This window comes from Dreissena polymorpha, unplaced genomic scaffold, assembly GCF_020536995.1.
Source record: "Dreissena polymorpha isolate Duluth1 unplaced genomic scaffold, UMN_Dpol_1.0 chrUn009, whole genome shotgun sequence".
NCBI classification, from domain to species: Eukaryota; Metazoa; Mollusca; class Bivalvia; order Myida; family Dreissenidae; genus Dreissena; species Dreissena polymorpha.
In genome coordinates this window covers 205,677-231,748 of record NW_026273323.1, presented here as the reverse complement: position 1 = coordinate 231,748, position 26,072 = coordinate 205,677, and the positions used below count along the sequence as shown (strand labels likewise).

The 26,072-nt window shown below is 33.5% G+C and overlaps 1 protein-coding gene across 2 annotated transcripts; it reads right to left on the bottom strand.

The window, feature by feature from the left end:
- Positions 1-211: 211 nt before the first annotated feature.
- Positions 212-24,368, bottom strand: LOC127863472 (mucin-like protein). Of its 2 annotated transcripts, XM_052403014.1 has the most exons (30): positions 23,244-24,368; positions 21,134-21,511; positions 20,429-20,548; positions 16,575-16,703; positions 15,214-15,342; positions 14,599-14,964; positions 14,096-14,209; positions 13,390-13,503; positions 12,875-12,988; positions 12,560-12,673; positions 11,889-12,011; positions 10,720-10,833; positions 10,227-10,346; positions 9,364-9,485; positions 8,877-9,091; positions 8,681-8,759; positions 8,179-8,377; positions 7,557-7,725; positions 6,166-6,258; positions 5,816-5,991; positions 5,381-5,474; positions 5,097-5,175; positions 3,634-3,834; positions 3,299-3,470; positions 2,516-2,815; positions 1,972-2,127; positions 1,372-1,560; positions 947-1,111; positions 642-761; positions 212-474 (listed from the first exon to the last, which is right to left on the bottom strand). In XM_052403014.1, the coding sequence occupies exons 1-30, from the start codon at positions 23,440-23,442 to the stop codon at positions 248-250; spliced, it is 4,890 nt and encodes a 1,629-aa protein (XP_052258974.1). In that variant the 5' UTR covers positions 23,443-24,368; the 3' UTR covers positions 212-247. The 2 variants fall into 2 exon arrangements, with proteins under 2 accessions (XP_052258974.1, XP_052258975.1); XM_052403015.1 differs by lacking the exons at positions 20,429-20,548; positions 21,134-21,511 and having other exon boundaries at positions 23,244-24,290.
- Positions 24,369-26,072: the final 1,704 nt, after the last annotated feature.

Sequence of the window (26,072 nt, the reverse complement as noted above, 5' to 3'; positions counted from 1 at the left end):
AAGTGATCTTCTCCAAATGTTGGAAACATACAACTACAACTTTTGTTAAAATTTTGTATTTTAGTCTACACTGTTCGTCAACACTTTTATTGTATATATGTCCTCGTGGGCTTAAATGCCTTATTGGATTGAAATAAACTGTCTGTCTGTCTGTCTGTCTGTCTGTCTGTCTGTCTGTCTGTCTGTCTGTCTGTCTGTCTGTCTGTATTTGTTCCGTAATTGATATTATATATGAAATAACATTCTATTAACTAGTATGACTAGTAGAAAGGTTCACACTCAGGCTGAATGGGAAACGCATGTTGAAGTGTATATTAGACAGAAAATCTAAATATGATATTACGGTACCTTCGGAACACATGCCATTGATATTCATGTATCCGGGCCTGCATTCGCACTTAAACGAGCCATCAGTATTTATGCATACTTGGCTTGCTAAACAGTTGTCCATTTGAAGAATGCATTCATTGATGTCTGTAAATAACATAAATATGAAATAAATTTTTCTTCGGGTGTTAATATACCTGGGTCAAATAACATTATGAATTCTATCAAACTCGTACTTTAACAGTGATTGTAATATAAGCAAAAAGCTGTCAAGTAATTACTCAAAAATTTATCTACTTATCATTTCAACATACCTTCGCAAATGGTATCATTCTTGTATTGGTATCCATTAAAACACGAACACTTGTAGGAGCCGAGCGTGTTTTCACACTTTTGAGAACACTTTTTAACATCGTCGTTGCATTCGTTAACATCTGCATTACAAAACATGGGTTTGTTAAACGTCAATAAAACTATTTGACAACCAAATATTTAAAACAAGTATTCATATGTTTCCCGAAAATAAGATTGAGAAGTTAAAGTATTTTTAAAAGGAAATATACGCACATAATTAGTTGGAAGAATAATATGAGATCATATTGTGTCATAAACATTGTACCATTGCATTTTATCCCATCGCCAGATAGTCCGTCCGGACAAGAACCGCACGTTCCGTTCGTACAAGAAACGTTGTTGTAACACATTTCGCACTTAGAAAATCTTTCGTCACAATACTGGTCGGTGACATCATCTGGACAGTTGCATTTTGCCCGGTAAAATTTTTCTGAAATGTAGAAAAAAACTGAATTTAATAGAGATGACAATGTCAAAAATACAGGCTATTACGTCTAGCTGTGAAAGTCTGTAAACTTTTTATTTGCATGTAGATTAGCACATGTGTTAAAAAATCAGAACAATTGCATCAAGTTCAGTATACGTTATTTAGCAAACTTATATTAGACAAATTAGAAGTATCAAATACAAAACAGTTGCATCTATCTCTGGCCATTTTTTATAATTAATAAATAAAAGTGCAGATATTACCTGATACCTTCCCATCTTCAAGAATGAAGTCATAGTTACATTGGAGAGAATCATTGCATCCACAGTAATAAATAATTGTCTGCAGCTCCGTATAAGCTCCCATGCTGTCCGAGGCATTGAAATTCAAGTACATGGTTTGATCTCTTAGTATCTTCACGAATTCCTTTGTCATTTTAAATGGGTTCGACCCTGTAAATTTGATCATCATCATAATCATCATCATCATCATCATCATCATCATCATCATCATCATCATCATCATCATCATCATCATCATCATCATCATCATCATCATCATCATCATCAACAACAACAACAACAACAACAACAACAACATCATCATCATCATCATCATCATCATCATCATCATCATCATCATCATCACCTTCATCTTTATCATCATCATCTTCATATCACCATCACCACCACCATCATAATAATGATCCTCCTCCTCCTCCTCATCATCATCTTTATAATTATCCTCCTCCTTCTCATCATTGTTAAAGCTATCTATACAGTCATCAACATTATCATTGACAGCAACATTAACATACAAATACAGCAACATCAGTAACCAGTTTTGTAGTTGTCGTTTTGTACCTGATTCAAACGTGCCGTTAGAGATCAGCGTTGCATGAACACCAGAATCTTTATCATCTGTCACATTTACCGTTATCTCGAGGTCTTTTCCATTAGTAATGAACACAATATTGCTGCCATTGTTTCCCACAATTTCTATAAACGGAGGATTATTTTCTGTAATAAATTACATAATCATGTTAAACAATTGTAGGAAGTATTGTACTCTTTAAAGGTTTATTTGAGAAACAGAACTAGAGTGATTGCATTAAAGCACTGATGTAATGTATTTTCGTTGATGCAACGTAGTTTTTGTTTCATTTTTGGAACAGTGCAACAAATGAAGTTTCCTTCAGTTTACATATAACCATTTAATGCGTGTTAAAAAAACTATAAGATGGAAGATACTTTCCATTAATGCTCATTAAATAAGTAATCAACTGTGAAATCGACAATTGAATTTTTTTTTTATTATTTAATAGCCCAGTTCAAGTGTTAGAATTTAATTTAATATTCGAGAAGAACAGTCACGTTTGATTTTGCTGATACTATTGTGAAAACATACGTAATTGTTGTGCTGCTTTCGTTTCAACAACGTCTGTGTTCAGAGTGTTATTTCCAAAACTTCCATCGCACGAGGCTGCAGTGTCAACTAGACAAGCCGAGTTGTTTTTACAAATATATTTAGCTTCTGTATAGTTTATTTTACCGGAACACTTATCAAAGTATTTCTCCATTTTGCTTTCGTTATTCAGCGAATCACTGATGAAATGTACAGGTTTAATTGAATTGTTGTTGTAAAAATCAAACGTTTTAGATCCGCCGTATGTTGCGTTGAACAGCGATTCAGATGCATTGATGTTCCCTGAAATCAATGAAACGACGTGGACATTCGCTTTTGTGATCAATACAATTCCTCCTCAATATATTGATATGTTAAATAATGCAGTTAATACAAAACATTGGTTTTAAGGAAACCAAACCGTAACGTTTCCATTTTTTAAAAATCAAACACACATTTGTAAAAATGAATTATATTTAAAATTCGAACTCGACACTTGCTTAGTTTCCTATAATACAAAAAACACAATAACATTACCGATGTAAAGATACACATAAAACACAGGCCAGAGCCCCGAACGGTATTAAACAATTTGTAAAAAGTTCTCGTGTCCATAGCAAAACCATATACAAAAACTATTCGAAGAAAAAGTATGGTTCGCATTTACCTTTTTGATCGATCAATACAAATCTCTTCGCATAGAAATCAGATTTTGACTTAAAAATATAATTATCGTGTTTGGAGCACAAAAGCCGCAGTGAATACAGTGAATAGTTTGCTACGTACATGATGTCCCAAACTGATACAGATCCTGTTCTGTTGCATTAAGAAGAAGTTGTCGTCCATCTCTTAGCACGTAATCGTTTTCTTTACTTCCGTCGTTATTTCCTAGCAACCCTTGTGTATTGTTACTTGTAGGCATAGTTACAACAATATCTAAAATGTCACTGATTGTAACCTGATATAGAAAAATAATAATACGATTGACGAGATAATAATGACGCTGATAATTATTATGATCATTATGATTAGAATAGATTATGCTTTAACATATATTTTATAGAACAATATAATTTGAAAATTAATTAACCAGAAGAAGAAGTGTGTAGATCTACCTGTACCTTTAAAGAAAGTTGAGATTCCAAATCGATATAAAGTGTCCCAGTATTGTTAACGTCTGAATGAATTTCGAATCCCTTCGCAGAAATATTTAGTACATTTGCCGCGCTAAATGTAGAATTGTGCTTTCCATTGATGAAAATATCAGCGTGCTTATTTGTTGTGTTCAGTACAATTATCATACTGTCGCCATCAGTGCCGTTCTGAAAGATGCAAGTAAGAAACGAGTAAATGAAAATGGACTGAAACATATATTACTGTATATGACACATTAATAATAACAGGGCTATACTTGGGGCTGCAGATTCAGAGTGCTCACGTCACGTGATGAAAAAATACCCTTAAAATTGCTACCCCATACAAAAACATTCAGACAAAAAACAAAGTAACTCGGATTTACCAAAGTGTAAGGTATTTAAAACTTCAAAGACATGACTCGGTTTTAAACTCTGTTCATTTTAAGACGCATAATGTAATTAAATGACTGTGGTGGTTTGGTGTGTTTAAGAGCGCCCAAGTACCCGATCTTTACTTTACTTTAAGTTAGTAAAAGTCTCGCAGCAGCCATGTCTTCCACGTTAACACCGTTTTTATTTAAATGTGACAACGGTACTTGAGTTTTACAGAGATGATTTGAACGAGTTAGCGATTCTTGTGTTTTTTTTTGTAAAAGGTATTGCTACGCCTTATAAAAGGATCTATGCTCAATTTTCAGAATTTTAATGTTTCTTTGTCATATCTCTCTATGTGATGTCGTTTTGGATAAAATAGCTTACACAAACATGTGTATGTTTGCATAGAACGGCCATATGTCAACCCTCTATGACTAAATTATTTCTATATCACCATAAATATACATTATTTTTGTGCATGATATACAAATCATTCTTGTATGTAATCCGCCATTTTCCCGCAAATAACTTACTTTTAAATGGATCTACCAGTATAACTTAAATATTTTGAAAAGTAATAAATAATTAAAATTTATATCAAACCCGGGGCCTCTAGAAGCAAAGGCGATTGCTCTAACCCCGCAGGCTTATCAATTAGAATGGTAGTATAAACAGTATGTCAATTTGTTTTTGTTTTATCGAGGAAAAGCGTTACAAACGTTTCATTAGTTTTTTTTTATATTAGATTTGTAATAAACAATAAAATAACATTTATTTGTTTGACAGTTTTCTCAGCAATTAGTGGTATTTGGCTTATTTGAATATTATAGATACATCTTTTTAAATTATATTACAGTTTTCAAATCATATTGCCAAAATGTGGACAAGTTCTTTATATCTCATACACGAAGCGTTTATCAGTGATAGTAAACGCAACAACACCTTTTAGAGTATTGAAAACAAAATCTATAAACTGAAAAATGTTATTTTTAAATTATATACACAATTGAATTGCAATGCTTTTTTCACAGATAATCATTTGATAATTATTTGTGTGCTGAATCATATGTTACCCGCAGTGCAAGTCCTACAAATATGGACGCGTCTGTGTTGTTATTGATGTTGTCTGTTCTTACTTGAACCTCGAAAGAACTGTAAAGGTAATTCAGAAACAAAAACATCATGTCCATATAAAAAAGCTTGCCTTTTGGTAGGTAAGCGTCTTGAAATTTCAAGATACGTTTTAATTATACTCTAAAATAAGGTATTACTGCATACAAATGCATTTCCAAAATCATGGCACGATTAAAAAAATAAAACATCATCTGTTTGTTATGACTTTCTGCAAAAAACTTACTCTTGAGACTTCACCAGAATATATTCACCCCTTCCATTAAAAGTGTACTCGGCCCCATCCAGCGTCTTTATGTGAGGGTCTCCCCACGCGGATGCTGAAACAATGGTAAATCGATAATAACAATAACAACGTTTTCGAAGCGACAACTTCTGGAATGAAATATTACTCGAAAAGAATGCATTAAAGTAAAAAGAATGGTGGACTCACGACAGTACAACGATATATTTCTTAGTTAGTTGAGAACAAAGAAATATGAATACGAGGTTTTATTTTGGAATTATAACGATATCAACACTCCATATAGGAGCAAGACATTCTTTAAACTACGCCATTAGTACATTACAATAGTGTTATACGACCTGGTATTACTCGTGAGTTGTGGGTATTAATGTTATTAATATTAATGTTATAAATTATTAAAGGTATTAATCACACCTGGAGTTGGTGGTCTGTATCTAATACAGGTGTCTGAAGGATGCACGTTGTAGAACAAGTTTTGGCAGCTCGCAAGGGAGTTTGAACAACATGCTGTGTACAAAGCTTCGAAATCGGCATTGTTTGGAATGTCCAAATACCCGCCATCACTGTACCCGATAATCAAACTGCCGAAGCTAATGAAAACAAACGTCAAGGATCACACAACCGATAGCAAAGAAATAATACTTAATTTTCTATGGGTGTATATATCAAATATGTGTTCAACCAAACTCTCGCGATATTTTAATCAGAAATTACGAGTCCGACACAATACTATACTTAAATCTTGTTATATCATAAAAACTTACCTGCTGTAATGACATCGCTGACGTACAGTATTACCAGAAATTATTTGCTGGAATCTGGATTCAAATTTGTACATACCGTCATACGTCAGATATCTGCAAACATAAATATAGTAGTTGTTTTGTCTTAACATTGAAACACGATACTCGAAAAGATACTTTATACACCCTCCAAACCAATATACTTTTTATGCTCCCCCAAAATTTATTTTGGGGGGGGAGCATATAGTCGCCGCTTCGTCTGTCCGTCCGTCCGTCCGTGCACAATTTTTGTCCGGGCTATTTCTCAGCAACTAATGACCGAAATTCAATGAAACTTTATGGGAAGCTTCACTACCAAGAGCAGATGTGCATATTATCAGCGGGTTCTTGTCGGATGATTTTTCTCAGAGTTATGGCCCTTTGAAATTTTCCATTAACTGTTCATATAGTGCAATTCTCGTCCGAGCTATTTCTCAGCAACTAATGACCGGAATTCAATGAAACTTTATGGGAAGCTTCACTACCAAGAGGTGATGTGCATGTTATTAGCGGGTTCTGGTCAGATGATTTTTCACAGAGTTATGACCCTTTGAATTTTTCCATTAACTGAACATATAGTGCAATTCTTGTCCGGACTATTTCTTAGCAACTAATGACCGGAATTCAATGAAACTTTATGAGAAGCTTCACTACCAAGAGGAGATGTGCATATTATCGGCGGGTTCTGGTCGGATGATTTTTCACAGTGTTATGGCCCTTTGAAATTTTCTATAAAAAATTTATTGTCCCCCAACTACTGTGCCCTCAAGACGTTTCCTTTTATCTGAATATATAGTGCAATAATGTGACAAAAAACCCATTGGGGAGCATCACCCGTCTCCGACGGTTTCTTGTTTGAATATAAAGTGCAATATTGTGACAAAAAAAACTATGGGGAGCATCACCCGTCTCCGACGGTTTCTTGTTACTTTTGTTGAACTAGACGGTAATCACCCTTAAAATGGTTTTACATGTATTTCCAATTTGACAATATACAAATTGACCAACTTGATAATGGTTTGCATATCCTTAAAACCACTTTGCTAAAGTAGACGGACACATATTGGAAGTCAAACAAACCATACACAATTACGAGCATTTATTCATGATAGAATGGTTTATGACATAACAGCTCTCATCAATATTGTATTGCAGATTTTTAAAAACTTACTTAAAATAATTAATGTTTGGCATTAAAAACACAAACCACCCTTATGCCTTGTTTATGTATGTAAATATGTTTTGGAACAAGTCATTTAAGATGTATTTACTCGCTCAAAATGCATGCGTGAGATGATCCGAAAAAGAGTTTTTGTTCCATTTTGTTAAATGTGTCTATTTTATTTGTACAAATAAGTCCTCCTGTTACATACCGGAAACGCCTATCTCGGATAGCTTGTTCATATCTGCACGGGCACGGTTCCGCTTGTAATCGTAAGGAATCCAGTGCTTTAATATGAATGCTTTGAATTGCATTGTAACATTTCAGTTTGGAATCCGCCGTACTGGAAGTCACATTAAACAGCCATCGTCCGTTCACTCCTGTATGTTTAAAGATTCAATATCAACGTTACATATCGATTCAGTTAATGTCGAAAAGCAAACAACAAATGTAATGGTTTATTACACTGATGATACTGCGCCACTTGAGTTATCAATTGAGAAGACTGAACAGTAAGTGATTTGATTTTCACGATTTAAATATAAACAAAAATTGCAAGGAGTTACGAAATTGATGTGTATGTATGCTCATAAGTCTAGAATACATTTGTTAACTTAAATCTCTCTGTATATGTAAGTTGAAGTTAACGATACGTATCGGAAAGTCGGAGATTCACATTATTGCAATTTTAGTATTTCATTAATGTAATTGTCATTTAAGATTTTTTTTCGTTCAAACTCATTATTAATTAGTAAAAGAACGCTATGCAGGAAAAAACTATACGAACACAAACACCCGTGTTCATGATTAGCAATAAATAGAAAGCAACGAACCTATGTTGGATTGATTATTTATGTTTGTGAAGGTTTCTGTAGTAAACCTGACATCTCCTCTTGACAAGTCCTCCGTTGAGTAACCAATGGCAACATATCTTGCAAAGCCTTTCGTCCAATTAAATAACTTCTGATCGTAGTTAAACACCATAAACGTTTGTTCATTGTCAGTGGCAACAATCACTTGAAAAACCGCCGTCTGGAAATAGTACATTGCTTAAAATGTTGATACGAAAAGGAAATAAATATTTTAATTAGAAGAATTGAATACGTTTTGTTTAGCACATTTCACATGCAGATATCAAATCTTCTTCGTTTCTTTTAATGAAGACTTGGTGTTTCTTTTTTGTCATATTTTCATCAATAAAATTAAATGAGTGTTTACATTTTCCTGCGGATTAAAATATAACCCCGTCATGTATTAATAAATTTAACGGTTTGTCCTTAGGTACTTTATTACGTCCGGACCGAAAGGTATATTACGTCACAAAGAACCACTTACCTCGTGTTTGAAGTTGCGACTGTATGGATATGGTACTGCTCCTCTCCAGGTAACAGCTATTGCCTTGGTAAAATTTGAGCTGTAATAAATCACATTCAAGTGTAAAATACGTATAAATCAAAACATTCGTTAATTCTCAGATGTGTTATTGTCAAATATTCAACACGTCAAGGATTTAGGCATCAACTGTCAATACCTGATTTTCATGGCGACCGAAATTGCTTTCAAAACAGACGTGTCTGTAATATTGTCGGATATTTCAATGAAAGAGTCTAAGTTTTGGTCAGGACCCATCTGAATATCCGCCCATAGAGGCGCAATCACTGGCATGCGAGGCCAGCTCCCGGAAGTGGAAGGCGGATAGGTGCTGCTGTGTGATCGTCCAAGTGTGAGGTACCCATTAACACTCACCTATAGGTAGATATACATTTGTTGAAGTATATGCAAATGGCTAAGGGTTTCAGTAGAATTTGTAAAATAAGTATAAATGATAGTGAAGAGACAGCATTTACATTCTTTAATACGATCGCTTACTTGATTATTAATTTTAACACACGAAGGCGTAATAGTTAAGTATTCTTGTTTTGTTTATACTTAATCAGTTATTCTGAAATATTATGAGGAAATGAAACTGGATTTACTAGTTTTAAGTGTCTTATTGATAGTGTTAAAGTAATACACACGTAAAATGTGTCGTAGAATTGGCCAAAGTAGGCTAAGCCACCATTTATGGTAAATGGGCCATATACGTTGTCATCCCCATATCGTTTTGGAGGTGAAGATGTCACGGTAATAAGAACCTCAACTGCAATAATATTAATGAAAGAGCTAAAACATGCATTTTGCAGGGTGTCTGTATTTCTTGAAATTCCCAATATACCCGTTAGTATATATTATATTATTTTATCTTATATATGATGTTACGACAACGGTTGGTATTTTGAAATATGAAAGCAGTCGTTTTAATATAAGTATATTCTGTTTAATTCCATGTGTTTAAGGTAAGTGATATAAACAAAATCAACATATTCATGATTAAAATGATAAAGTAATATTGCGAACATGTCAAAAGTTGGGCTAACTTAAGTTACACCATGTTCTCGATACAAACTGTCAAATTAATTCTGCGACGATGTAACATGTAGAGACGAAACTGAAGTAACATCATGTTATCCAGACCCACTTTATCATTAAGCGCAATAATGGGCAAATTTTCTTATTTTCATGAAAATCGGTTAATTAAGTGCACCTATCCTTTCTCTCAGCCTTTTTGTAGCATGCTCTATAAAATAACAAATTCTCGTACTATAGCAGAATGAAGAAATGTTAAGTAAAAGTAAACTGTATTATTCACAGTACTACACAGTGGCAAGTCTGGCGTCAATATCTAGGAGTGTTCTTAACTACATGTATCTATTTCTTCATCTTATGTTTTCTTAAAAAAAACTTACTTGATCGTCGATCTGCTTAGAAACCTGGTAACATTAAAATATACAACAATCTATTTACACTCCATCAAGAACCGAAGTTATCTTTTTTATCTTACAGACGCATTCGTGTCCGTCACCCCGGTAGCCGTCTAGACATTGACAGGTGTAATTGCCTTCTGTGTTGCTACAATTCGCATCTTTACTACATGGCTTGGTTGTAGAGCACTCGTCGATGTCTGTATTAAATATCTATTGTATTACTTTTTTATGACTTTAAATTAAAAAAAATCTACAGTATTTTCTTAGCCCTGTACTTTACTAAAAATGCATATGCGTATATGATATTTTATTAAAATATGTTTATTACAGATGTTTGTACTTGTTTTAGTGCATTAACCGCTTGTGTAAATGTATGACTTATATTAACTGATACTCGTTAACGGCAAACGTACACGCTATTTCAGTTTGATATTGGTTCCATTCATAACATGTTGGAACGCTGTTTAATTTATATGTAATATATAAATATGCTTCCATTATTAATGATGAGAACAAGTCAAATATGGACATACTCTTTTTTATCATTTTGAAAGTAAATAATCTCGGTACCTTGTGTACAATTGTTTCCAGTCCATCCAGGGCGGCAGAAACAGCGATATGTGCCAGGAACGTTGAAACAATCTCCATTACCACAAGTCCCATTTGTGGCACATTCATTTATATCTGTGAAGGCATAAACGAACATTATTACTCACAATAATGTACTATGCATATGGTATAATGATAAGTCAATTATGAAATGGAATTAAGCTGTTTTCAATTATTATTATCTTTACTGGAAAAATATGCATCCAGGCATATTACTTGGAAGATAGTGTAGTGGTTTAGTTCTCTTTAAGCAGACGTTCATATAATGAACCTAATTTAATTTAATGTGAAATTAGTTCTTAATAATAATGGTTACAATCTTATAGCGTTGTCTTATGTATAGTTTGTGGTGGTTTTTGCATAAACTTATTTTAATTGACTCCTTCTTAAAAGCATAAATTAAGTATTTTATTTCAACGAACACATGTGAAATAACGACTGTATAAACTTGGTCAGGTACAGGACATTTTACCTGACCTTTAGTTGTCAATATTTCGAACAAACCGATGACTTTATCTTGGATATATTGATAGCTTATCTTATTTTATAACTTATATTACATATTATTTACAAATTTACAGTGTTCCATGAACTAATTTTAATAATGCCTATTTAAAGTGAGACTGCACGATTTTGTCAAATATTAATGAATTTATATAAAATGTGTAAAAATTAATTATACATGTATTTCAATATAAATTAAAATAAATGTTAAGAAGAACATGTGTCGAAAAATACAAATAAGCCTGCTATTTAATTCTGAAATCGAAAATGTCTGTACATTCAAAATCGCCAGCATGTATATCATGTACGATGTGAATCTAAATTTAGTTTTACGGATCATTTTAATTTCCTGCAACGATAACTATTCATACGACACACGAACGCTTCGGTTATTGTAGGAACATATGTACGAAATATCTTCGTCACAATCGGCTCGGGGCGCTTATTTGTCTGCTTCATTTGATAAAATTCGTATTGAATGTATAATTTTTCTTGCCTATTTTGTGTTATTGTAACATATTTTTATCAATTTATTACAATTTAACACATATTGAAATTGTGCAGTTTCACTATCATATGAATGCTTGGTTGTGACACCAATTAAAATAGTTGCAAAACCGCCTCACCTTCGCATTTAAAACCGTCTCCTAAAAAGCCATGTCTGCAGGAGCAACTGTAATTTCCAACGGTGTCAGTACAGTCTGCATATTTATGGCAAGCGTGTGTTTTTCTTTCACATTCATTAATATCTACAATATAAAAGCAATACAATAGCGATTGTATGTTAAATATTTTCGCATTCTTCACATGTTAATTGACTTTTGATAATATTTATTTGCAATTGCAAATGTATATTAAACTTAGAGATTTGATTTTGTCTCAATATATACATGTATATACTTTGAAATGGAATTAGTCCATTTATACATTACACAAGAAATTCGGTTCAAGTCGATGTTTGACTTTATTTAAAATTGCTATGGATTTGCAATTTATTGTTGTACTATATCCTTCGTCCCTTAACAACTTATACGCGTGATGATCAAATAAAAAGCGAACCCTGTGAGATTGACACTTCGTTTTCGTGTCGACGAAGATAACAAGACTATGTGCCAATAATGTGTATGGAAACTGATGGAAACAGATAGGAATAGGGATGTTTGTATTCACTCTATCATATATCACTTTTCACAACAAAGTTGTGTTTCGTTATGCATACTCAGACAAAATACTTGTAAGAACAGACACCTTCCTGAAGAAAAACAAATACAGTTTTATGAAGTATTCAAATGCATACTTATATTACAGTTCCTTCCCTCATAGCCCGGCGCACACGTGCATGTGTAGTTGTTGACGCCGTCATTGCACGTGGACCCATTTTGACACGGATTAGAGAGGCATTCGTCAATGTCTGAATAATGAACACATGATACTGAGTTTACTTAAAAAGCAAAAAACATATGCTTTCCAAAATACTACGAAATTTTCAAATATTATTTAAAGCGTGGAATGAATAATCGCATTCACATTTCCACGTACAAATGTGTTGATCCGGACAAAACTATATACATTATAAACACAGTCTACAAATACACAAACAAGCAACACTTACTGATATCACAGTTCCCTCCAGCCCAGCCCGGTGCACACGTGCACGTGTAGTTGTTCACTCTGTCGCTGCACGCGCCTCCATTTTTGCATGGATTGCTTGCGCATTCGTTAACATCTTAAAGATATACCCATTGAATTATGAATACTTTGGTTGCAAATGAACCCACACAATGAAATTGATATTAGTTCCTAAGAAAACATATTACAAATTAATAAAATGCCTAAAATTGTGTCTTAAATTTAATAAATTATTAAAATGACAAATGGTAAGCATATGTCAATTATGTTCATATATAAACGATCACCAACACGAATTTATGTCATCTGGGTGTCAACTTGAGCACAAAAAATGGAATTGTTAACTGTTTGCACTACTTTTGTTTAAACTAAAACTATAACGGCGTTTGCCAAACGTTGGCCTTCAAACGCAAAGCTTTTTGATGCCCGGTAAACATAACACAAGTCAACAATATATCAATTTTAAGGTCTATTGAGCAGCACAAAGTGGTTTCCTACTCGTTTCGCAACGGACTCCAGTGTATCCCGCCACGCAGGAACACGTGAAGCCGTTCGTTTGATCCTGGCACGTTGCTCCATGTTGACATGGACTACTTGCACATTCGTTTATATCTATAAACATTCAAAGTGAACCACATTTAGCCCAGGTTCGCTCACATTTGCATTTATGTAAGTATACTTGGTTGTCACCATAACAAGCGGCTAAGCAGGTTTGTCCCATGTTCATATTACCACCCTCACAAAATAAGTGAACACAATTTAAAACTATAGATATCACAATAAAGCTGGCGAATGTAACATTTGTTGAACATTCAAACAGATTTATTATATTATGATAATTACATTACACATAGAAAATCTACATTCTAGGTCGTTCGAGAAATTCAAATTTGATGTTTAAGCTTGCAATATGCATTCAACGAACATTTTGATATAAAGACGCGAAACATATAAAACATAAATGAGTTCAAACACATATCTTTGCCTTCATTTTTTTAAGTTTACTTATTTTTAAGACACAAGCAAAGGATACTCAATATCATATTAATTTGACCGAGAGTCATATAGTATAACGCTTAAAAGTCTAAGACGATAACATCTATTGTCGCCTTTTGTTTAAAAACGTTTGCGCGTCGTAACTTATACTAGAGAAGATTAGATGTTAGTTAGAAATATGCAAGACGTGTTTAATATATGAACTTACCCTGATCACAGTTTTGCCCCGCCAAGCCCGGCGCACACGTGCATGTGTAGTTGTTAATGCGGTCATTGCACGTGGACCCATTTTTACACGGATTACTCGCGCATTCGTTAATGTCTAAATCAACAAAAATATGAAGTAAGAAATAGTGTACATCGATTGATGTATACATTAAATGGGCTTCTAAATGTTTATTGATATAATTTATTTTTGTAAAAGAAAAACGAAAAAAAAGGACACAATAAATCTTTAAATATTATCTTTAAGTTGGGATTGTCAAATTTAGAGCATCAAATAGATATTGTAAAAATTTAGACAATAGTTTATACTTATATATATATATGACATGATTCCATATAAGATCGATTGTGCATGTATTTATAACTAGCAATCCGGGGCTCTTACTGACTTCAAAATATAAACGCACATTCAGTAATCAGTTCTAATCATACAATGAGGCGAAAATCTATTCAAAATTTTAAGGGACGAAACGTGCTCGTCCGTACCTGTCGTTGGAGTTGGTGTTGTAACATTAGGAGACACTGTTGGAGGCAGTGATGTTGTAGTTGTGGAATTGATTGGTATGGTTGACAAAGATATTGATGGTAAGTTTGTCGAGGACACATTAGCTGCCGTGCCGGTGGTTGTTGATGTCGTCTCTATCGGTGATGTTTGCATTGTAACATTAGGAGACAATGTTGGAGGCAGTGTTGTTGTAGTTGTGGAAGTTATTGGTATGGTTGACAAAGATATTGATGGTAAGTTCGTCGAGGACACATTAGCTGCCGTGCCGGTGGTTGTTGATGCCGTCTCTATCGGCGATGTTTGAATTGAAGAGGTTGACGTGGCCGGTGAGGCAGAAGTGGAGCTCACTAAAGTGTAGTAATACAGCGTTATGTATTGCTCGCTTTTCGACTTCACAATAATAACATGCACATAATCAACTGAATATTTACTTATGATCACACTTTTTTTAATGTTTTAAACCTATGGTAAACCGTTATTAATGTTATAATTTTGGGAAATTGTGTCATAATAAAAAGTGTGTATATTAATTATAAATAAACATTAAAAACATCAGCAAGCTGTAAATTTTGATTGCTCCCCGTGCTTAAACTGACCAGTATCAATGGTGCTTGGTTCGGGCGAAGACGTTGCTGAGGTGGCCATTTGTGAAGTTGCGACCGATGAAGACGAAGAAGTGATGGACGGCGATGGGCTATAAGCTGGCGTAGATGCTGTCGTAGAACCTATTGAATCGATGAAACTGATAATGTGGCCATTGCTGGGTAGTTAATAAATGCATAATTGTAAATAAGCGTTAAATAGCATTTGTTGACGTGTTTTCTTCAAAATATATGCTTTTAATATTGCAAAGATGGCGATTGTATTACAACGCATATAATGTATACAATATATGAATGTCAGTAAAACCATTTGCAGCAACGAGCAAGTTTGCAATCTTATAACTAATACATACAATGTACCAGAGTAACTAATATTCGCATGTACATGTAATAACCGCTAATATCAAACGTAGAAATGAAGGGCAAACAAGTACGATAGTCACGGTGATGAAATGTGTAAGTGAGGGACACACGTATAAAGTTTTTATTTTTTATTTTAGAAAAATATACATTATATGAAATATTTCCTCGAGGCAGACAGGACATTTGCTAACGTGTGTGTACAAGTGTTCTAGTAAATGCATAGGCTTTGACAATACACCGGTCGGACAATGACTATTCAAATTATTCGTTATTCTAAACTTTCACTATTTTAACGAATTTTCAGTTTCTTTAAACTTAACACATGCAGAAAAAATAAATAAATAAATGTAAAGCTCCCCACTAATATTCTTGCTAAATTGCTTAGCCTTGAGTTGGTCAGCTTCTTTTGACTTGTATACATCACACAAACCTGTTATTTGTGAACTCTACACAATGAATTACAAGCTTAATATTTTAGTTTTTTTGCTGAGCCTCCTGCGTTATACATGGCAAACGTGAGCCAAATTTAAAAATTTACTACCCTCTATCACTCCATGCGGCGTCAGTAAAATATCTGATGCCGAATTAACTTGACCGACAACACATCATTTTCACGCATAACAGTTTTAACAAAGGAAAGTAATCTATCAAGTATTTAATGACATCATCGTGTGTACTTTACTGACGTAGTTTAACGTTGCTGACATAATATCTGCCCGAGAACACTTCTTTCTCCAGCATATGTTATTATAAAAATTTACAGGAGAAAAGTAACATTTACAGTATTTAAATATGTCTTCGAGTTTACTCCCCTGACATCCTTTACCGTTTCTTCCCTAACATGACAAACTCATAATACACTGTGTGAAAATACACGGTCAGTACGTAACCTGGCTAAGTCAATGAAAAACGAGCATATTATCTATAAATGTAAAGATAAAACCCCTCAGCAAACTGTAAATTTGTATAACCCCTTAATGCGTACAACTTACCAGTATCAGTGGTGCCTGGTTGGGACGAAGACGTTGCTGAGGTGGTCATTTGTGAAGCGGCGACCGATGAAGACGCAGAATTGATGGGCGGCGATGGGCTAGATGCTGGCGTAGATGTTGTCGTAGAACCTATTGAAACAATGATACTTATAATTAAGCTATTTCCGGGTAGTTTATATGTGGCTTTTTCTGTGTATGGCTTATTGTAAATTAGTTTTAGCATTTGTTGACGTGGTATCTTTCAAAATGTATTGTTTTTAATATTGCAAGTTTGTCAAAAGGACATCATTACTTTAAAAATGGCGATTGAGTAACAACGTATATCATCTACACACTATATGTATATCAGTGAAACCATTTGTTGCAAAGAGCAATCTAATAATCAATACATACACTGTGCCAGAATAAATAATAGATACTATTCGCATGTACAATCCTGCTTATATCAAACGTAGAAGTGAATTGAAAATATACTACGATAGTGTTGAACGATGTAAACAAGGGGCATAAGAATATAGTTTTATGTTTTATATTTTTAAGCTATATTAAGATAGCACATATTGAATCGGTGAATATTGGAAATTTGCTGACATGTAATACAAGTATAAGAGGAAATGCATATATGCATTTACAATACATCGTTCGGATTATGACATTCATGATGCCGAATTAATCTGAGTGAGTACACTTCTACATCGACGTAAAAACGAGAGAAAAATAAACTATCAAGTATCTAATGACGTCAACTTCCCTTCCGTCATTTGATGTTGCTGGCCTTTTGATCTTTTATCGTTTGAATCCCGTTCCAGTATGAAAACTAATGCATTCAGTATAACTGCACTTTAATATAATCATAAATAAAAGTTAGAGTCAGATTGGTGGTTGCGAACTGATGTTGCAAAGTTGGTAGCCTTAATCATATGAAACATGTATTTAGTTTAGAATATCCAAACACAAATAGTGCTGCGACAAATAGGCACTAAAACATGGTATATTGCTTGTTTGTCTTACATCAAACATAGATTTCTAAAAAGCAGCTAAATACAGTTTTATTTTATGACATCTCTTATCTTTGGGTGTGTTAAGTTTTGTGTTTTTCATTTACAATTATCTGCATTGGTATTGCATTGTTTATTTAACCCCTTAAGGATAACCCGTTCTGACATGATTTACAAGATAACAACGATTGTTCGCTAGCCAATAAGTACATTCCTTAGACTATTTCTGTATTAAGAAATGCTTACCTTCATCTGGGATGGCATTTTTGTAGTGAATGCAAATTAAGGACCAATAAAGTGGTACTTGGTGGACACTGTGTTGACTTCAACGAGTATTTAAAGATTATTAATGTCTTCTACAGACTGCTTTCTATGCAATTAAGTACATGATAAAACATCGTCATCTTAAAACTGAGATGGAAAAACAATGACAGTACAAATGACCAGGGGTTCCGCTGTCGATCGCCATTGGCGCCAAATGGCGCTAAATTTTTTAATGTGGCTCCAATTTTTTAAAAGTGGCGATTTTCAAAAAATCGGTAAAATCCTATCCGAAAATGTACTGCGAATCAAAAGCACGAGACCGAGCATTAGCGGCCAGCGTCTGTCAGTTGTAAATATTGATTTACGACGATGTAAGCGACCTACAGTGCAGAGTGATTTAGAAATCACCGAAGCGTGTAAGTGTTACAAACGGTGTTTTTACTGCTATTGTCAAGTTTTATGGGGGTTATTATCGGATTAACGGCTCCTTTATGATATTGAGCTATAAGTTAAGTAACACGGGGACAAACTGTCACGACGATCAATAATTATAATGATTATTAGGGCCGCTATTTCTTTGTTAAAATCAAAACCATGGGGCTGGCAAAAGCATTTAATTTCTCCACATCAACAAATAAAAACTTGCTTCAACAGGTATTTGTGAGCATTTCTTTTTAATAGATTCATTATTGTAATGTTCTGGGAAGGATATAAATTGATTAAGATAACAACAATTTCTGAATTAAATATAAAACATTCACTCGGTGTACTATATTTCGGATATGTTAAATTCGGACATTTAAAGATAGGGACATTTATGTGTTGGTTTGATGTTTATAGTTTGTAAAAATATGTTTTATGTTATTTCAGGCAACTAGAATGGATTGTGGCAATTATCTGGGCCTTTCTGTCAGGAAAAAGGCGTAAACAACAGTCATTTAATTGAACCTGGAAATCATCCACCACGAACAGAAAACTTGTTAACAACAGAAGCTGATGTATATCATGTCCAAACGACCAAATATAACTGTTAAACAATTTGAAGTGAGATGCTTTATTTTCTGATTCCCTTTCAAATGATGAACATTGGTGTGATTTTATGTTTAAATAATTAATTTCGAAACATTTATGCAGCATACTGTTTAATACATTGATGTTAACATTATTATATTATTTTGGTTATCTGTGTTGTTTATCAAGTTGAAAAAAATGTTATTTATATACAAATAAAGCTTATTAAGACTTATGAAGGTATGACTAATGAAGGTACTTATTGTTTTTTTTATGAAAAAACATACTTTTTAAAGTGATAATATAGTCAATGACATAAATGTAGTAAGGTTTCTTAAAATGATTGTTCTTATTAATAAGGTGGAATAACCGACAGTATTCACGCCGCGAAAAAGTGGCGACAACTTTTTTGGGGCCAGTGGAACCCCTGCAAATGACCATACATCAAGGTAATCGCGTGTAAGTGTAATATTCATCAACAAGATGACGTTCTGGTGTTGTAAGTGTAATACTCAGCAACAGTTTGGAAATACTGGTGTTAATTAATTGGCAAATGGTTTATTAGTGAGGTACCAAATAATTACACGTTTCAGAATATATTCGTTTTCATACAAACAGGAATAATTGCTGTTTACCCTATTCATTGTGAAACGCGTTTCTAATTAAAAGGTGTCTGGCTAATTCAATTCACAAACAGTTGACTACAACAGACACCAAAATGCATGCGTAATTCGAAATGGAGCAACCAAACACAATTTACCTGAAAGAAAATGGACAACTATATTCAAAAGGTCGTGGCTAAACGAGTTTCACGATGTATCTGAATTTAGTTTATATTATCTAGCAATTAACAAAGATATTTGAAATGACAACCATAAAACAATTTTCTATAAGGATTTGTTTAAAATAAATAGTAAATTGAAAGACTGACTTGTTCGTAGAATTTCCTCTTTCATCGCATTTCAACTGCATGTTGTCTTGTTGATATTGTCATTAAAGTGTTTTATTAAATAAATCAATATGTACTCTGATATAAATAAATATAATTAAAAAGGAACGAATATTTAGATTAATAAGTACAGTTCTTAAATTGATATGTCTAATAAAATATTGCATACAATTTAGAAATGAAAAAAACGCACCAGCAACAGCATTTTTTTAATTAAATGACTGGGAAAAATGAAATGTTCCAAATACTCTCATAACTATGTATTTTCATATAAATTAAGTTAATTAACATAAAATTATACATATACGCATATAGAGTATACATTAATATAATTAGTCATTCCGCACCAAAACCTTTCTTAATGACCAAAGATTACATAAAGCTTTTCAAATACACCATCTTACATAATGTTACTTAATTATATGTTGATTTTACTACAACAAATATGCGTATATGCGACTTTTTCAAGCAAAATGATATTTTAGAGGCATATGCAACGTTAACCCTAATGACATAAATACAGATGTGTTCGTGGAACGACACAATTACATACACCCATACGAAAATGCAGTATACCTGTAGAGGCTATGTGGTTGAAATAACACCCGAGGTGGGAATAGGAGGGAGGGTACCTGAGGAGGGAGAGGTTGAGGAGGGTTGATCGGTGCTTGGGATAATGGTTGACGTAGAGGTTACAGCGTATGTAGAAAAGGTGCTGCTGGTACTGTTGTCCACCGGTGCTTGTGTTGACGCTGTGGAAGGGTGGAAAGTATTTACAAATAAAGGCGTCGGTTGGGCGGAATAAATTCCATAGAAACTTATAAGATCTAAACAAACGGTCAATATCAAATACATAATTAATATGAGATAAACTTGAATCTATTTATTGAAGCTTGATTGCATCGAAAGCCTAAGGCTTCGCTTCCCTTTACTGGATAGAACCAGTACTTGGTATCTTTAACGGCCGATGTAAAGAACTTTTCTGGTCGCTAGACGGACACAATCAATATGACATTTAAAAAATATATATTTAACACTTTTCGATAATACGATTATCAAAAACAAAAATTGTAAGAAACAGATAATGTTGCAAAACGACTTGTTTAACGCGATGAAATAAGATTTGAGTGTTTAAAATTATATAATATTGATTGACCGACGAGTAAAAGAAAAGTAATTGTCGACTTCTATTAATGAGTAAGTAAGAGCTTTATCAACATCAAGTACATTTATATCAGTGTATTTGTTGCCAGTTTTTATACCACGGCATAAGCCCTGAATCTATAGTACGTTTTCCATTTTCTTCATAAACAACAGACTCCAATTATAATATATACCCATAGACGTTGGACTGATTTCAAGTGTTGTGGTGATTAAGTTATCCGACGATGATGTATCGCTTGGTGATGAGGTTATACTACTGGAGGTTGGCGTTCCGTTCACAGTTGGTGAGGTGGTACCAGACAACGTCGGTATATTCGTTGTGAGGGAGGTTGGATCAGTTGTCGATAAGTCGATGGCTGCAGTGATGGTGGATACTGTTGTATTAACTGCAGCGGATGCGGTTTCAATTGTGATGGAGGCTGTATAAGCGGAGGATGACTCTGATGCACTTGGATTTGTGCTCAACCCATCTGTCGTGCTGCTATAACTGCTACTGGAGCTTGTGGAAATACCGCTTGTGCTGTTCTCTTGTATTGAAGTGCTAGATTTTTCTAAATCACGATAAGCATACATGGGTGAATCGACAAAGGTCAAAGGATAAACGTAGGGAAACATTGTGCATGAAAGCGTCATTACATTGACATACTTAATACGATATTCACAAAGGGATGAGAGAAGGGATAAGAGAATGCGGACATTATCCAGCCTGGGAAAAAAAGCCGTGTCGTTGTTTTTGGTTTTCGGGTAGAAGGGCTCTAATATTCAAATTGAATTAATATGTATTCATAATTTGACATAAAGTGTTTGTTATGTTTATCAAAAATGACCTTATCGGATACATATAGGTTATTGGAAGTTATATCAATATGTATATACCGATATACTGAGTAGACGTTCGATTGTGAATCATTTGAAAGGCGTCCAAACCAGTGCAATTTCTAATTCGTATTTGAAAAATAATAAAAATAAAAATGGTGCATGCCCCCAAATTGTGACAGTACATTATGTTTTCAACATGACATAGGATAATTAAACAATTTGAAATAGCCGTATATAACAACTGAACAATGTAACATTAAGAAGAAGTCGGACTTTTTAAAACCACAATTTTTCCACTTTGACAAGTTACATACATAGTGGATATGAGCTAACTGTATTGAAAAACTTCCGAAGACAATTTTGTATGTCCATTAGTTTACTGGTCTTTTATTTAGTTTTATTTAGTCTTGTCGTTGCGTGTTAGTATGCCTGGTGCATTTATGCTGTGTGAAACTTTTTATCAATTAGCTACTTGTTTTAATAAAGCAGACAATTGAACTCCACGCTCGTTCAGGACACAAATTCTTGTATTTATCCACTTCTTTTATGTTAGAAAAAACACTATAAAATACAATTAATAAAACTAGGATCACCGTCTTGAAAATTCTTTAACATTGGCGGTTAAGATCACATAAAATAAACTATTTTCCGCGTTGTAGGCTGGATAAGGGATGGATAAATGCACCAGGTGAAAAAACGTTAGAGGTTATGTATTATAAAAAAACCAAACATGTTGTAATGGTGTTTTAGTCTGACCTGATAACTTGATTTTTCTGTTTCAAAACACATCGTACATCATTCATATTATCGGGTTCACAAATGTAAACAACCAACAATTTCTTTTGAGTGAAAATTTCATTACAACAAGTTAGGACTTTCCTTTCAAATAAGTCTTTTTTAATAGTAAGAATTAATTGTATTCGTCTGATATATGACGATTCTTGGTTGTGAATTTTTAAATAATCAATATTTCTTTAACGTAAATGTATGCTGTTATCAAGAGGCCTAACATTGAATTGTTGAATTGTTAAACTATGAACGTTGGTTATACGTACACAAATACTGAACTAAACCTTACAGAAGGAAATTATTTATACACAATGAAAATAACTACGGCAATGATGTTCTATATACTTGTCGTCGGATAATTGCGTATGATTGACCGTTATCAAGTAATGACTGAGACTCAAAATATATGCACATGTATTATATGGAGTCATACATGTGCTTCACACCACAGTCATCATTTTACTGTTTTGGACCAGCCGCATGTGGGCTACAAGCACAATAACCGGAAAAGAAATTTATGAAATTTAGTAACAATGTTTCGTAAATATATTAAAAATTGTTAGTGTTACAGACTAATAAACAACTTTTGCAGTAAAGTAATCCAAATGGAACGTAATGTTCCATTATAATACATTATAACAATTAATTAAAATTGCAAATCACTTGTACACTCACCTGTATAATTAAATGTTGCTGTTGAAGTTTGCGTTGTGGGTGTCGTTGTAGTGGTTGTAGTGAAGGAAGATGTTGCTGTGCCTGTTGTTGTGATTGGCGAAGACGTTGGTGAAGTTGTTGTTGTATTTTCTGCTATTATTCCATTACAAACAAACACCATTAATATCAGCAGACTGATCCTCAACCGAAATGAATACATGTTATATTTTAGTATATTAACGCGAATGTTAGTTATGGTATAAATCACACGATTACGTCTTGTTTTTAATTTAAAAGTTTAAATATGGTCAATTCCTCCACCTTCCTCTTATCAATTATAAAATGTTTATCAGAATTTCATAACGGAGTCATCACGAAACCCAACGCACGGGTAACACGAGGAGTCTGATAACAGCGACACACCTATCGTTCATACAGAAATCAAACACCTGCACCATACAAACGTTGAAATAATGTCCTTGTCAGAGGTGTGTATCTTCTTTACGTGATTTACAACTAATTTCTTCCTCGATTTTGTTCAACCTAAAGCAAATATACTTTTTTTAAACACGGATGGAATTCATATAAAAATGTAGACAATTGGCGTTCTTCAATTCATTTATTGAATACGAAATTTATTTAACGATAAAAGGAATGAACTCAAGCCAACGTGTTCACAATATCTAGATATCCACGATAACAAAATGTCCGTAATCGCAATAAGCGAAATTTACAACTATGCGTTACGCTGCCTTTGCACAAATAACTGAAACGATCTAAAGGGGAAATACGTTCCTGTGTGTTATTTCACCGATAGGTGAAATGAAAAGTTTTTGGTTTCTTTTCAAACTCGCATTAAGTATTTCGAATATAATATACATATTACGAAAAAAACTAAACAAAAACAAATCGAGCTAGATTTTTGTTGACTTAACAAGTCTAACGTCAGTATATAGATCACAATGTACCTATACATTCTTTAATGGGATGAATGTCAGATGCCCCGACGCAGAGATATGAAGAGCAGTTCAATGATAAACACTATCGCGTTCGATGCTATCTGTTTATACCAGATGTCGCATTGCTATGTTCTAATTACTTTACAATACAAACGTATTAAAATCATTGCTTTAGCGATCTGTATGTCAACTATTTACACAAGCTGACAAACAAAAACGTCTCAATGCTTAAGAGCAATGTTTTTGGACAAACATATTTTCAAATGAGTTTCCTGAAAGACAAACCTATAGAACCGTTTACCGATATATTATATCTATTATTACTTATATTATATTTTTAAGTAAAAATTTAAATTAATACCACATACACTAAAAAAGAATTATGACACAATTGTGAAAACTTGTTGAATGCGTGTTTAGAATGTTCAGTCAGGCAATCTCTCGTAAAAAAGACAGTTTGCTATTAAATAAAACAATAATTCATAAATAAGAAATAGGCGCGGTCGACATATTAGATCACACATCCTTCTCATTATCGGTTGTACCGATGCTATTCAGGTTACAGTATACTAAATAACCGTTTCATGTAGGGTTGTACTCTCTAAAAAAAATATCATAGTTGACAGGAAGGCATGTTTTACACTTTTAACTATTATTCGGGTGTTATCTTTCGGAGATAATGGTAGGGCATGAATAGGTGTTCACTATTGATTCCCTGAAATATGATAAACTTGAAGACTATAGTAAACCATTGCACTGAAAAAGGTTACATTCCACTAAGAAACGGTCGAAAAAAGTTGCAAAAACAGTCGATTTTGATTTCTGTCAAGTTCTTTCTTGCATTGTACATGACATATCTTTTTTATTGCATAAATCGATTCCGTTTAGAATGGCCTTTAAGAAAAGGTATGGTTATGGGGGTCTCTATGTGCAAAATGTTGCATTTATTTTGGCTTAAAGTTGTCGCTTTTACATTGAATTATATAGGGAAACTATTTAGTATATTCTGACCTAAATTCAGCTACTTAGCGTTATTAGGGACATGCGATAGCGTTTGAATGGTTTAAACTATTCGCTGGCCGATAAACAGCCTCATAACAATGTGTTTACACTGCAAATATTATACGGTCCATGCAATCGAAACTGTCATTAGTAGTAATAAAGTGGACTTAACCGACTTTATCATTCATCTTACACGTTTGGTCTTACAATAATTCGCAAAACTTAATTATTCTAAAGACTACCAAAAGAATATATTATTTTTATGATTTTGTGTAACTGCATTTTAATTTTGATGATGTATTTATAGTTTATCAAAAAAAATTATGATTAACAAATATAACCATGAACAATATTGGAAGGTAGTCACGCATTCGAACGTAATCATGCCTTAATTCTATAGTATGTTTATCATTTATGCAATATACTATCTAAGAATGAACGCAATACTGGTGCCTTTGCAATGTTGAAGACAGAACAATATATGTTTAATATATGATTATTAGTAACGTTAAAAGAAACGTTTACATTGTACAATACACTTAAATTGAGAATGGGGCGCGAACGTGTCATATCGTGTTATCACGATCATGAAACAAATATTGAGACAGATTGCGCCTCATGCAGAGTCAATAACACTGTTTATTATTTGACAATATCGAAACGACCAAACGCTGAATTCCAAATTCCACATGAATAGCAGATAAGAAAAGTGGCTTGATTTTATAGCAACCCTAAAATAGTTGGACCAATCAGACGCGTCGAACGTTATCAATAAAATGATAAAATGTGACCGGAGTCCATTTGTTAATATTGAAAGTTAAAGGGATAGTTTACTTAAATATGTAAACATGAATTAACATGGTATAAAACCATACAGTCTCGCTATAAT